Consider the following 15,088-nt stretch of genomic DNA (forward strand, 5'->3'; position numbering starts at 1 on the left):
ATTTGAATATAGAAAACTAAAGACTGCGGAACACGAAGACATCACCATGATAACACTGGCACTGAAAGATATATATACAGGAATATCGACCGTACATCTTTGTAGAACTAAATGAGTAGTTCATTCTGAATTCAGCGTAAAAAAACATATTGAGTGAAAATATTGATATTTGAACCTGATGAATTAAGTTGACTTCATCATCGGAGCAAATATAGTTAACCCATTACTCATAGTAACGTGAGAAACTGACCTGAACATCCATAATTAACTTAAACCATGAAAGAGGCAAGGTTATGTGGTCACTACAAGCTAAATACCTTATGGGGCCCGCAAATATATAATAATAAATGACCAATTAAACATACATGTAGTACTTGAGAAAATGATCTGATTCTTGACAAAATATGATGGTATGGTGGCGAACATTGTGACTTTATATATATCTTCCAATATTTTCTTCTCCAATTAACTAGATACTGGTACAGACAAATCATGATACGAAATGAAATTGCTAAGTGTCGGTTGGTTTGAAATATATATGTAAATATACTGGCTAAGGCTCCGTTTTGAAGGCAGTCCTTTGACCAATAATGGTTTACCTTTTACACATTGTGGTTTGGATGGAGAGTTGTCTCATTGGCACTCATACCACATCTTCTTACTTATACATAGTACACTCTTAAAATTGCATTTGAATACTTTTGTAAAAACAGCGATTTGGTACTTTTAAAATCCATACCTAGAAAGAGTGCTATGTTTTAATAATATTTATTTACTTTTTTTATTCCAAATATTAATTCTAGATGTGGTTTTGAGATTGGAGTCGTTGAGCTGCTTAAGCCCTTAACTACTTCTTTTTTTAATATCTGAAATGAAAGTCAATGTCAATGACACCAACTGTCAGATGCACATGCACTACTTCACAAAAGTTCAATCGGAAAGTTCCTAATCACATGGCAAAATCAAATGACAAAACACATAATCAAAGAGCAGAATGCTCTGAGGGATACGATTGCCATAGTTTTCATTGACACATGTTACTTTCACCCAATACCTCTTAAGTCTGTAAAATGTATATAATTTGAAAGTACAATGACCAATTTGTAGCTTATGTTCCTTGTATATTGTATATTGGATAGAAAATACTGTGGCAGATGTAGATAATTAAGGTATATACAGTTTCACCCGAAAAAAAAAATTCATGAATAATTAAATCTAATTAGCAGTTAGTCAAAATGATTGCCAAAATTATTTTTACTGTCTATAAATAAATGTAACAATGAAATTTAACTGATTCCTGTTAAGGGGGTCCGCATTTTCCCCGCAAAAAAAGCACATGGCTTTCAACAATTGTAAACATAGCATTCAATTTGTGATCATGGATTACAGCTTTAATTAACTTAAATTGGATATATACATATTCAAAATGTTCAATTTTAATAAGGTACAGTTAAAGCAATGTTTTAACTTTCCTCTGGATTAAGTTCTATAGTGGCGGATCCAGAACTTTTCCTAAGGGGGAGCCCGCTGACTGACCTAAGAGGGGGCCCGCTCCAGTCATGCTTCAATGATTCCCTTTATTATCAACCAATTTTTTTCCACAAAAAAAAGGGGGGGGGCTGGATCCGCCTATGTTCTAGTTTGAAAGATCAGTTAAAACATTTATTTCTATTAAGTTTACAAACAGAAACCCATAAAACATCATATTTTTTATATATTTTTCTGAATGTTACGACTTCCCAGTAGTACAAGTTAACTTTTTTGGTTCCAATGCCGTGGTACGAGCTAACTTGCTTCCGTATCTTATCACCGTAATTCTAGGAGGAACCCTAAACTGGACCCCTATTGTGTTCACTTATCGCTACACTGACCTTCGGTGCGAAGCTATATATAGAACGGCGGACCAGTTTAGGAGGAACTCCATTTCTTACTCTTTAATTATTGAAGTTCCTTTGGGTCAGAGGGCATGACTCCTTTCCGTACACACTCCTCTGTTTACATTGAGATCGTTCTTAATATAATACGACGTTTACCGGCATTATAAACTGGTCCGCCATTCCATCTATAGCCTTGCACCGTCAGTGTAGCGATAAGTGAACACAACAGGAGTCCAGTTTACCGGCATTAACGAGTTAATTCTTCTTGACGAATACTTCGAAAAGGGAGACAACTCGAAACGATAACATGGAAGATTCCATTTCTGCTGAAGGGGTGTTATAGGTAATTTTTACGATGAAACATTTATTTTAATTTAAATTATGCATGTGATTTAAAATTATGCAACAACAATAGCCCTCCATGTGCAGACAGACATAGAAAGAATCCCATGAGTTTCAAATTAATCAATGAAGCGGGGAATCACTCAATCTGATACCCCTTGAAATCAGGAAAACTACACGCATGTGGGGTCTCACTAATTAGCGACAAGAAAAAAAATAATAAGTGACAATTTTTCCTGATAGGACCAACATTAGCTGTGGCTTCACTCTAAGGTAATACACAATTAAGAGCAACAAATGAGATTAACTAGGTGCATGTCCTTTGTTTTATTGCAACAATAACATCCATTAACACCTTCATCAATTACACGCACCAGAATATAAAATTATTGTACCGAATAGTGAACACCTGTTGAAAACTCAAGATTGTCATCAGTTTCCTTTAATCTTCAATCTATATGCATAAACATGATAAATATAGTTAAATGAGACAATACACTAAATAAAATGATGAAAAAATATTCACATTTTAATTATGTTTTCCTCTTGTTTGATTTCAGACAGTTCTTAATTTGTATTTCATAATTTGTGTATGTATTTTCTGGACAATTATGCACAAATAATGCATTTTGCAAGTTAATTATATATTGTACAAAAATGGTTTTAAAAACAAATAAAAAGACAAAATATACTTCCTGTGATACCTTATAAAATATCATGTAAATAAATGTAGCAACTGATTTAGATTTACAAGTTTCATTTCCCCCCTATCAAAATTAACTTTCATGTCGTTGAAATTGTTTTCTTTTGCATATTTTTTTAATATTTATTTCGAATAAGTAATATAAATAAAAAAATGTTTTCTTGTCGCTAAATAGTTTCTTGTTGCTAATATTATTCTTCTTGTCGCTTCTTGACGCTTTTTGTCTCTACAATTCTTTTTGTCTCTAATTAGTGAGACCACGCATGGACATTAATACATAAACAAACCGCGACTTGCGATTTGGAACAAGAACGTTTATTAAATGATATGATGAATGGTTCTCCATTTCTTTATGAGAGTACAGTATCAAATATCAGTTTCATAACGGTAAAATATAGAAATACTCCACTTCAGTTCTTGTGACAGAAATAGAATTATCGATCGGCTTTCAGAGAACTCTCGCAAGTTATCAAAATTTGGGAATTCCCTCTGACGTGTTTCTAAATTTATAAAAACACTAAATATAAATACTGTTTAATTTTCCGTATTGTTAAAAACACGCATATAAGTCAAGGAAAATATCACACATAAAAATTATGAGTAAAACATTACAGGAAAGTTGTTTATGTTCAATTGTTTTGCTTGTTTTTACCTTTTAAAGCAAGACAATCATAAGAATCTGAGATGTTGCCGAATGTTTAGAATAAAACGAATGACGTGAGGGAGTGTGTCATAGGGTCAATGGTAAAAGTCTACAGATTGCTTGACAGCAATCGTATCCCAAAAAACCAATGGACAACAACTGTCATATTCCTGACTTGGTACAGGCATTTTCAAATTTTTAAATGTGGAAAATGGTGGATTGAACCTGGTTTTATAGCGCTAAACCTCTCACTTGTATGACAGTCTCATCAAGTTCCGTTATATTTACAATGATGCTTTAAAACAAAATACACAATTCACATACTGGAGATCTACTGTTTATTTTCTGAAATATATATAGACCTTATCTCAAACTTAACAAAGTATAAATTAGATCATGGTCATATCACATATATAATGACATAACCGAGTTTTTATAATATATTAACACACTAATCATTGTTGATATATTATGCATATTTACTGAAGAAAATGCTAAATTATAGAACATAAGTTTAAGGCCATAACAACTAAGCTCATTACAAGTATCCACATACCAATTATCATAGATGTCATACATAGGCCCTAGAAATCTATACTAATCTCACCCAAAAAAACTTCTGAATTACAGAAACAAATGTATGCAGATATTTTATCTTTGAATGCAAGTAGTATAGATTGTTCCTGTGATATATATTCACCCAAAAGAGAAGATTACAAACCACTGTATACTGGTAACAAATCAAACCTGTCAATTCTGACAACAGAAGACATGGAGATTGATAATGGATGATTTGTATTGCATTCAAAAGATTGTAAATTGGTCTAAAGTCTGTGACCTTAACTGTAACACTATAAAGTAATCTGTTACAACTGATCAATACCACTTCTATACAGTACAATGGTGGATAATTAGCTAGGTATATAACATCAATGTGAACCCATTAACAATGCTTTCTTGAAGTAATGCACAGCTGGGTCCCATGGAAAACCTATGATCACTAGCTTTATAGGATGACAAATTAAAGCTCCCATTTCAATATATTTACTTTTGTTCATTCTAAATTTTTTGAATATGTTTGTATTCTCACAACCTTCTTTCTTGATATTAAAATTAATAAGTATAGAATTTTCCAAAAATCTAATGGTTTTTGGGACTATTAAATGTCATCTGGATATTAAGCTTTTAGTAAAATCTTAAAGTCTTCTGGGATACATTGTAATAAATAAATTTGGTGTATTAACTGTCTTCTGATTGGTTAAAATAATTGGCTTTATTTTCAATGTTATCAATTTTTATGGCGACACGCCCACTCTAACGTTGTGTATTCATACGCAAACATCTGTGTACGTTGTTATTCGTATTAATATATATCTTTGAGCCCTTATTTTTGATAGAAATTTATTTATAATGAATGGCAATAATTTATTTTGAATTTATTGAACCATAAAATTAATTTTTGACTCTTCACATTAAACATAATCCGCTTCGCGGATTATTCAATGTGAAGAATCAAAAATTAATTTTATGGTTCAATAAATTCAAAATAAATAACAGCCATTCATTAAATAATAAATATAAAACCATGCAATTCAGACAGTACACAACATTGTATTGAAATAAATATACCATATATTAATTATCACTATCTTAATAAGTAAAGTCATGTTATAATTTATCCAATTAACAACCAGATGCTCCGCAGGGCGTAGCTTTATACGACCGCAGAGGTTGAACCCTGAACGGTTGGGGCAAGTATGGACACAACATTCAAGCTGGATTCCGCTCTAAATTTGGATTGTGATTAAATAGTTGACACAGCATAGGTTTCTGACACAAAATGAATGTATTCAAATGAACTTAAAATTTTTGTTTTCTCTTAGAGCAATTCACTATGCTGTTGAATATTAATCCTCTCAAAAAAATGTTTGAAGAAATTTTCTTTTTATTTATGAAATTTCAAATGAGAAAAATTGAACCCAATTTTTTAATCACATCCCCCTTTCCCTTATTCCAAAACTAATTTCAATTAAAATATTCTAATGGAGTTTGCAACAATTACTACTCATTTAAATACATCATAAAATATTAAGATGTAAAAAAACTGCTTGTTATCACTGAATGGTAAAGATTATTTAAATTTATCAGTTGGTAGTAAAAAGTGAATATACATTGTATATTGTATATAACAAAGATTTAAGTTGATTCTGGACAAAGAAAGATAACTCCAATTAAAAAAAATTCTTGCAGATATTTCTTGCTTACTATACTGGACAAAGAAAGATAACTCTTAATTAAAAAAAAAATTGCAATTTCACAATATTGTGAAATTAGATATTTCTTACCATTGCACAATACTGTGCAATTGAAAAGACTTGCTATTGCACAATACTTAATATAATAATTTTAGATCCTGATTTGGACCAACTTGAAAACTGGGCCCATAATCAAAAATCTAAGTACATGTTTAGATTCAGCATATCAAAGAGGCCCAAGAATATAATTTTTGTTAAAATCAAACTTAGTTTAATTTTGGACCCTTTGCACTTTAATTTAGACCAATTTTAAAACTGGACCAAAAATTAAGAATCTACATACACAGTTAGATTTGGCATATCAAAGAACCCCAATTATTCAATTTTTGATGAAATCAAACAATGTTTAATTTTGGACCTCGATTTGGGCCAACTTGAAAACTGGGCCAATAATCAAAAATCTAAGTACATTTTTAGATTCAGCATATCAAAGAACCCCAAGGTTTCAATTTTTGTTAAAATCAAACTAAGTTTAATTTTGGACCCTTTGGACCTTAATGTAGACCAATTTGAAAACGGGACCAAAAATTAAGAACCTACATACACAGTTAGATTCGGCATATTAAAGAACCCCAATTATTAAATTTTGATGAAATCAAACAAAGTTTAATTTTGGACCCTTTGGGCCTCTTTTTCCTTAACTGTTGGGACCAAAACTCCCAAAATCAATACCAACCTTCCTTTTGTGGTCATAAACATTGTGTTTAAATTTCATTGATTTCTATTTACTTTAACTAAAGTTATTGTGCAAAAACCAAGAATAATGCTTATTTGGGCCCTTTTTTGGCCCCTAATTCCTAAACTGTTGAAACCAAAACTCCCAAAATCAATCCCAACCTTTCTTTTGTGGTCATAAACCTTGTGTCAAAATTTCATAGATTTCTATTAACTTAAACTAAAGTTATAGTGCGAAAACCAAGAAAATGCTTATTTGGGCCCTTTTTGGCCCCTAATTCCTAAAATGTTGGGACCAAAACTCCCAAAATCAATACCAGCCTTCCTTTTATGGTCATAAACCTTGTGTTAAAATTTCATAGATTTCTATTCACTTTTACTAAAGTTAGAGTGCGAAAACTAAAAGTATTCGGACGACGACGACGACGACGACGACGACGACGCCAACGTGATAGCAATATACGACGAAATTTTTTTCAAAATTTGCGGTCGTATAAAAATAAACATATCTACAAACTGAGAATCAAAAGCTAAGTTCAATTTAAGGGAGTAAATCATGAATAAAAACATTAATAACAGCACGTTCACTTGACACAATTTTGTCTATGAGCTGATATACAGAAACTTTCAGCCAATCAGAAGCCTTGTAACATCAAAAATTAAATTATAAAGCAATAGATATGTCATCAGATGTTTGATTAGCCTACACAGTTAGGTACTACATGTATATATAATATATATATACAGAAATCATAAAGAATATAAATACACATGAAATGTAGAACTTTTGATACTAATAATAAATATTATAAATATAACAAAATCTATATTTTTGAACAGAAATTAAAACAAACATATATACAAGGTCTTAGGTACAACCTGGAGTGAACATAAAGGATTTCCATGACTTAATGCAATCAGAAGAAAATCCAAATTTGATATTTACTTAAGTAACAATACACTGTAATGACACAGAGATAGGGAATCACTGATGCATGACTTGAGTGGGCCCCCTCTTACAGCAGTCATTTGACCATCATTTGAATATCATTGACCTACCACTATTTGTTTTTCTTACACTGACCTTAAATTAATTACAAACTAAGAAGTGTAAAAAGAAAAAAAAATAACAAAAATTTTGCAAATGGATATCAACTGGCATATTCCTGACTTAATATGTATTAATTAAAGCAAAAGTTTCAAAGTCAATAGACCATGACTAAGGGGGCAAGGCCAAACATTTTCCATGGAAGTGAGATGTGCCAATGCTAGTAGATCCTCATAAATCAGCAATCAGTAAATATTCCCCAAAAAAGACAAGTACTATTCTGGTATACTGGTTGTATCTACTTTCTTAATGACACAAATATGCATAATATTGTGTTCTTGTCACTTAATAACCCTTCTTGTGACACTTAATTCAAATAAATAATGATTCTATGGCAAGCCCTTTTACTATTAATTTGAATTTCAAAATATCTAATATTTATATGAGATATATCTTATTTAATATAAAAAAAAATATCTTAATATAATTTTATTTTTTTAAGATAACTCAGCTAATATATAGTAGATACATGTATCTCATTTAATGCATAAGATATCTTAATATAATTTCATTCTTATAAGATATCTTTTATATTATATAAGATATCTCATATAGTTTGTAAGATATCTTATAAATATTTCATATAATATATCTCATAAATATTATATATAAGATATCTTACAAATTAAACGAGATATCTTATAAACTATATAAGATATGGAATATAATCTGTTTTATATAGTAAGATATCTTATACAAAATAGAAGATATCTTATATAATTTATAAGATATATATTATGAGATACCACTTGTCATATGATTCATCTACATGATTTTATCATTGGCTATACATCAGCACAAATTTTATAACAAGGTATTGTTAAAATATATATACAATCAAATACAATTCATTCATACATTCAATTTCCATAAAGCTATTATGAATTGTGGGTATTTTATCTGACACAAGTAACCGTTGAAACTGACCAAACATGCATGCATGTAATTTAATGCTTGTGCTTTGGTTCCGGCAGTAAAACAAAATTTTCAATGATTACAATACTGTAAATTCAGAAATTATTGCGTGCATTTATTATTGCGATTTTGTCATTTTACACTTGAATGCGATTTTAATTTTTACGATTTTGAGAAAAGTCATGCTTAATTCAGTTAAAATATTAGAAAATGCGAGTTTTAATTATTGCGTTTACAACTCAGTCGCACTTTTCGCAATGATAAAAACCTCGCAATAATTTCTGCATTTACAGTATATATTTTTGATTCTTACAATTATATTTCACACAATGCACTTGCACATCATCCAATTATTTTTAATGCATAGATTTTTTATGTCTGGCAAGAGAAGCATATTGACCAAATCTTTTTTCACATATCTGACATTTAAATGGCCTCTCTTTAGTATGTACAACAATATGGACTTTCAATCTATCTTTTGTGTAAAACTTTTTACTACAATATTCACATTCAAACTTTTTAACACCAGTATGAGTGAGCTCATGACGCCTCAAAGTGTTCGGCATAGCCATAATTTTATTGCAATATCTACACTGCAACTTCCTATCAGAGTGTTTGTACACAATGTGTACATTAAGACCACTTTTATGTGTATAGGTTTTACCACATATATCACATTTAAATAAATTCTTCCTAATACCAGGAACGAGGTCATGTGTTGCTGCATGAATGAGTAGATTTTGTAAAAGGGAGAATTGTTTTCCACATGCATGACATAAAAATTGTTTTCCTTGTTCATGATCACGTATATGATAAGAATATGTATCTTTCCTCTTAAAAGTAGCTTTACAAATTTTACATTCAAATGGTCCTATACCAAATTTAGAATGCAAGCTTATATGTCGTTTAAGATTTATTTCATACAAAAATTTCTTTTGACAAAGATGGCATTGTAAGTCTTTGTGATTGCGATGCCCATTATGATGTGTACGGAAAAGTACAACTTTACAAAACCTTTCTGGACACAGTTTACACTGGTATTGGTTATCGATATGATTCTGTAACTGTTTATCGTAGTAAAACTTTCTATCACAACCCTCACATTTGAAGTTTTTGTTGTGGGTCTTCATGTGGACATCAATAGTTTTCTTAGTTACATACTTTTTCTTACATATTGGGCATGAGAAAGATTTTGCACCGTTCTCAACATATATAGTTTGTAATGGTTCAGGTAAGATATTGTCACCAGGATTTCTAACTATATTCTGTGTTAGTGCTGATGAGGATGCTGCAGAATTTGAAGTTTCTTCAGATAAACTATTTAGGTTTGTTTCTTTCATAACAATATCTGAAGAATTCAATGACGATGATGATGATGACGGAAATCTACCATCCATCGAGCTAGCCTCAAAAGGACATTCAATATTATCAGCCTTTGACTTTCTACTTGATTTCTTATGTTTTCTTGTGATATGAACTTTAAGACTAGTTTTTGTACGGAACTGTCTTAAACAAATTCCACATTTCACTGCTTCATTAGAATATAAAAAGCTGTTGTTTCTTGTATGCAGTCCGTCACCAGAGGATTCTACAAAATGAACTTTTAGTTCTCTTTGACTATTACATTCAAATTTGCAAACTTGGCACTTGAATGTTTCAAATATGTTTTTCTGATTTTTCTGATTTTTATGATGCATACAAATATGTTTTCTCAGTTTATATAATAATCAAATTCTTTATAACAGTCTTTGCATGAAAATATACCTATTTTTTCATGAATACTTTTATGACCTACTAAATCGTCCTTGCTCTCAAATATTGCTTTACAAACAGTACACGGGAAACACACTGATGTTAATTCTGGTCTGGAATGAACATTATCGTTACCGCTGTCCAGTATATGACACTGTAAAGCTTGTTTGGTCAGAAATTGTGTAGGACACTTCTTACATACATATTTAATTCCATTGTCATTGCCAATTGATGATACGTCAGTGTGTTCAGTTATATCAATCTTCAGATGGAAACACATGTGACCTCTATACTTTTCTATTGTTCTAAACTCTGAATCACAAATACCACAAAAATATGGCCTTCCATCAGTATGAGTGAGCTGATGAGTATACCAATCGTAATTTGACCTTGGACTATTCACACATATTTCACATGCAGTATCTTTTGGTTTAGAATGAACTAAATCATAAGCTGTTTCTTTCAAATGATCTATAAATTCTTGTTGTGTTTTAAATTCACTACGACATTTTTCACAGGTTATAATTTTCGGTACGAGGATTTCGGTTGTTTTTCTCCTTTCTTCTTCCCGATCATGTATTCCCATGTGACCTTTTAGATGGGATCCCTGTTTGAATTTCTGTCCACAAACTTTACATTCATAGTTTCTCTCATCAGTATGGGAAATCGTGTGTCGCTTTAAATTTTTCCTTGATAGAAAATTCTTACCACAGATTTGACATTCATAGCATTCTATGATTTGAGTATGAATCTCATCTCCAAATTTTTCTATCATATGATGTTTAAGCTGACCTCTAGATTTAAAACCTTCACCACAGAATTGACACTCGTTTGAATTTTCATTAACATGTTGTTTTAGGTGATCTGCTAAAGTATGGAAATACTTGTACTCTTTACCACACTGTTTACACGCAAAGTTTCTGGCATCGCTATGGGAAACTTGATGCATGTCATACTTCCATTTTGACGGGAACGATAAAGAACATATTGCACAGGTATGTTTTGCAGTATCACAATGTTTGATTTTCATGTGATCCTTTAAATTGCTTTTAGATTTGTATGTTATATTACATATTTCACATTCGTGTAATCTGTCATCTGTATGGGTGTCATGGTGTCTTTCCAAATCACTTTTGTATTTAAAACCTTTCTTGCATATATCACAAAACAAGGTGAACTTTTCATTTGTTTTATCAAAGTCTGGACTTACATCAATATTATGGACCTTAAACATATGCTGTATAAAGGGATAAGATAATTTATAAAGTTTTCCACAGATTTTACATAGAAGGTGTTTATCCACATCTGATGACACCTGACCTTCTACAATTTTATTGACTGCATTACTAACAACAGCAAATGTTTTTGATTGCTGAGAATTTTTTGACTGGTTAACTTTTGCATTTTTGTTTTTCCATTTAGAATCAGTAGTGGGAGTTAATACCACAGAGTTTTCAAGTTGCTGAGTATTTTGCAACTGGTTTTCTATTACATTTGTGTTCACCTCCTGGGACTCCTGGGAACCAGTGGTTGGACTTATCATAGAGGAACTTTGAGATTGCTGTGAATTTTGTAACTGATTTTCAATAATATTTGTATCCATCTGCTGCGGATAAGAAATGGGAGGTAACAATACAGAATTTGCCATTGGATGGATTGGGAATGATGAACCTCTTGAAATATACAGTCCAGGATAGTTTGTAATAGGACTTATGATTGGTGGGTAGTTTGAATCTTGTGGAGCCTCTTTGTGTTGATCCTGCATAATCTGTATATCATCTGCCTGTTCCTTCTTAGAAAATACATTGACAGTCTCTGGTGATATGTTAGCCTCACTACTTTCAAGAGTGCTAAGAACAATTGACAAATTTTCAGATTGCTGGTGATTATTTTGACTATTTTTACCACTGTCAATGTCATTCTCTGTATTGTCTTCCTCTTGCATGTAAACTGTACAAATACTACCAACCTCATCCTTTACTTTACATACAACCGTCTCCCCAAGGGGCTGGTGTGAGACAGGCTGGTGCTGTACATTGCAGTTATAGTCACTTTCCTCTGGATTGTGTGAGACAGGCTGGTGCTGTACATTGCAGTTGTAGTCACTTTCCTCTGGATTGTGTGAGAGAGGCTGGTGCTGTACATTGCAGTTATAGTCACTTTCTACCATTTCCTGTTTTATTTTCTCAACTTGCATGTCCATTGTGCTTTTCTTTGATTGGTGCCTTTGTACTGAAATATATCACAATGCAATTACAACATATTGATATCATTTGTTTATTTCATATAAATGTTATATTTAAAACTGTTTTTTTAAATGATATCTGATTACTTTTTAAATACATGTATTCCATGAATGTATAACCAATGTAAAAACAAAATGCCCTAACACTAGGCTAGTCCTCAACCTCAAGTTTATTAAAGTCATCAAATCAATAAAGCTCATGGCAGCTCAATCTTAGTTTATTATCTAATAGGTTTGTAAGGGTCAAACATTATTGAAATTTGGTTTGTAAAATTCTTATGTTTTTGAGTAACTTTAATTGATTGAATGTTGAATGTTCACTAAACATGATCATGATTATACCTTGTAAAATGTCTTCAAATCTTTCACAAATAAAAGGAAAAACAAATATAATAATTGTGTAATTAACATACGTGTGTGTTTTTATATAATGTTTCAATTATTTTTTTAATATCCCATTAAACATTGCTATACAGAAATAATTTTTTATGTAGAAGATTAGTATTGGTGATATACACTGTCACATGACTGTACAATTCAGTATAAAATATTTTCAATATTTAAAGAGGGGCAAAAGAGACAATCAGACTCATAAATTGAAGGCCATAGCTAAAACCAAAAAAGACAAACAGACAAATAATACATGTAGTACACAGTTGCACGAAACAACATATTTAAAAGGTGCAAACTTTAACATGTTTAAAGTACTAGAATACCTGTTGATAACAGAATTTACTACGAAGGATGGCTTTTCCAACTGATGTTAACTCATCTCTCTGTAAAATAAAGATTATAAATCTGTTACAAATCTTGGTCATGTTGGTTTTATGCTTGTTTAACTCTATTTACATAAATCTTGTCATCAATACATTTTGTACATCTTCATGTTAATACATAAATGATGCATAAACATCATGAACATGTACATTGTATTTAGTCTCATACAACTTAGATCATCATCCAGCTAATAATAATATATAGAGTCTCAGTGAGTTATAAAAATAAAAAAAAAAACACCAAAAAACAAGGAGTATCATGTTAAAGTTCAAATTCCTAAATTGTGCTTGAGCCTGTAATTCAGCAGTTGCCCCTTTCATCTTAGATATTTTTCTTATTGTCTCACACACTTAATATTATAGTTTGAATTTTGAATTGTTTTACATATAGTCATGTCTGAATCTTTTATTTTTTCTATGTGTTGTGAATTTTGCTCATTGTTGAAGGTGGTGCCACAACATATAGATGCTTATTAAATATATACATTTCTTTTTGTACCATCTTCATCATTTGTGGAAGTAGTCTCATTTGGAAAACATTCAACAACTTCTTATTGTAATGTAAGAAATAAAGTGTGCATTTACCTTAATCATATTTATACACATGATACAGGTGAACATCTAAGGAGCCAAACTAGTTTACATCGTGACAGTTCCAACAAATGTTTAAATTTTTGTGGCAAATATCAATTTTAATAATGTTTAATGCAACTACAATGGTATTAAGCATTGAACTTGTACATACATTATTTTACATGTCATGCATGTCCAGCTGTAATTACTGGTCTATATTATCATCATGGTCATCATGGTCATATGTATTTTTCTGTGACACCTGTCCAAATGATTTTTGAGCTTAGTTCTTAGATCATGTAGATGGCACATTTTTTATTTAATGTTTCAATATTCAATTTTTTTATCTGATTTTTATTAAAATTATATATGATCATGATGATTGCCTCTTAATTTCAAGTGGGGGTAAGCACCAAGGAACACATTGTGAGTGCACCATCATGACCATTGAAAGTTTCTGTTGTTGCTTTTTCTGTAATATCAGACATGTCAGCTTGTTTCAATCTTTAATGGTTTGACAAAAGAATGAAAATTTGCAGCTGCATGAATTGCAGTATATTTTTTAAGATATATATATGTTCTATTATCATGATTATTCTTTCTGGGATTATATTGTTGTAGACTGACTATGATCTGAATGATGTAGTCAAGTTTGTGATGCAATGGTAATATTTTCATTTAACATGTTTAACAGTTTGTAAATCACTTATAATCTTCTTCTTCTTCCAAACATGCATATATGCAAAATACTGCCCACATTCAACATGATGAATATTCTGGCAAGTTGTGCATGATTTAAAAAGGGGGGGGGGGGTGTTGACTACACATATGAATTTTATTTTTACAGGACATTCGGTCTGGTAGGCATCCTAGCTCTATCAGACCGAATGAAATTTTACCAGAAACAGAGAATTATATAGATTAAGAGTTTATTAAGAATTCTAGAAAATGGAAACTTTATACCATGGAATGTTACTCCAGTGTTGTCATTAGTTTTCTTCTGAAAAAAGGCATTCCGTTGGACATACATTATTTATTGTGACCATGATGTATACAAATGAGAACGGAAATGGGAAATGTGAGAGACAACAATGGGACCATAGAACAGACAACATTACACCCCTGCATGTATGGTCATACCACTGTGATCATGTATGTATGGTC

The 15,088-nt window shown here is 31.2% G+C and overlaps 2 protein-coding genes across 3 annotated transcripts in view; both read right to left on the bottom strand.

Annotated features, from left to right (window-relative positions):
• Positions 1 to 8,934: 8,934 nt before the first annotated feature.
• Positions 8,935 to 10,275, bottom strand: LOC134688150 (zinc finger protein 26-like). Its single transcript, XM_063548623.1, has one exon. It carries the CDS (start codon positions 10,273 to 10,275, stop codon positions 8,935 to 8,937), a length of 1,341 nt encoding a protein of 446 aa, XP_063404693.1.
• A 14-nt stretch (positions 10,276 to 10,289) lies between these two features.
• The window catches only part of LOC134688533 (zinc finger protein 23-like), a 31,209-nt gene continuing 26,410 nt past the window's right edge, over positions 10,290 to 15,088 (bottom strand). For both annotated transcript variants that reach the window (XM_063549317.1, XM_063549318.1), the window contains exons 2-3: positions 13,292 to 13,351; positions 10,290 to 12,562 (exon numbers count right to left, since the gene is read on the bottom strand). In XM_063549317.1, coding sequence (XP_063405387.1) covers positions 10,290 to 12,533 — 2,244 coding nt within the window. In that variant the 5' untranslated portion in view covers positions 12,534 to 12,562; positions 13,292 to 13,351. The remainder of the gene's footprint in view (positions 12,563 to 13,291; positions 13,352 to 15,088) is intronic.

Source organism: Mytilus trossulus, chromosome 10 (assembly GCF_036588685.1).
Source record: "Mytilus trossulus isolate FHL-02 chromosome 10, PNRI_Mtr1.1.1.hap1, whole genome shotgun sequence".
Lineage (NCBI taxonomy): Eukaryota > Metazoa > Mollusca > Bivalvia > Mytilida > Mytilidae > Mytilus > Mytilus trossulus.

Bases quoted from the DNA above. Each gene is read 5' to 3' on its own strand.
- LOC134688150 (XM_063548623.1), bottom strand. From the start codon at position 10,275: ATGCATCATAAAAATCAGAAAAATCAGAAAAACATATTTGAAACATTC.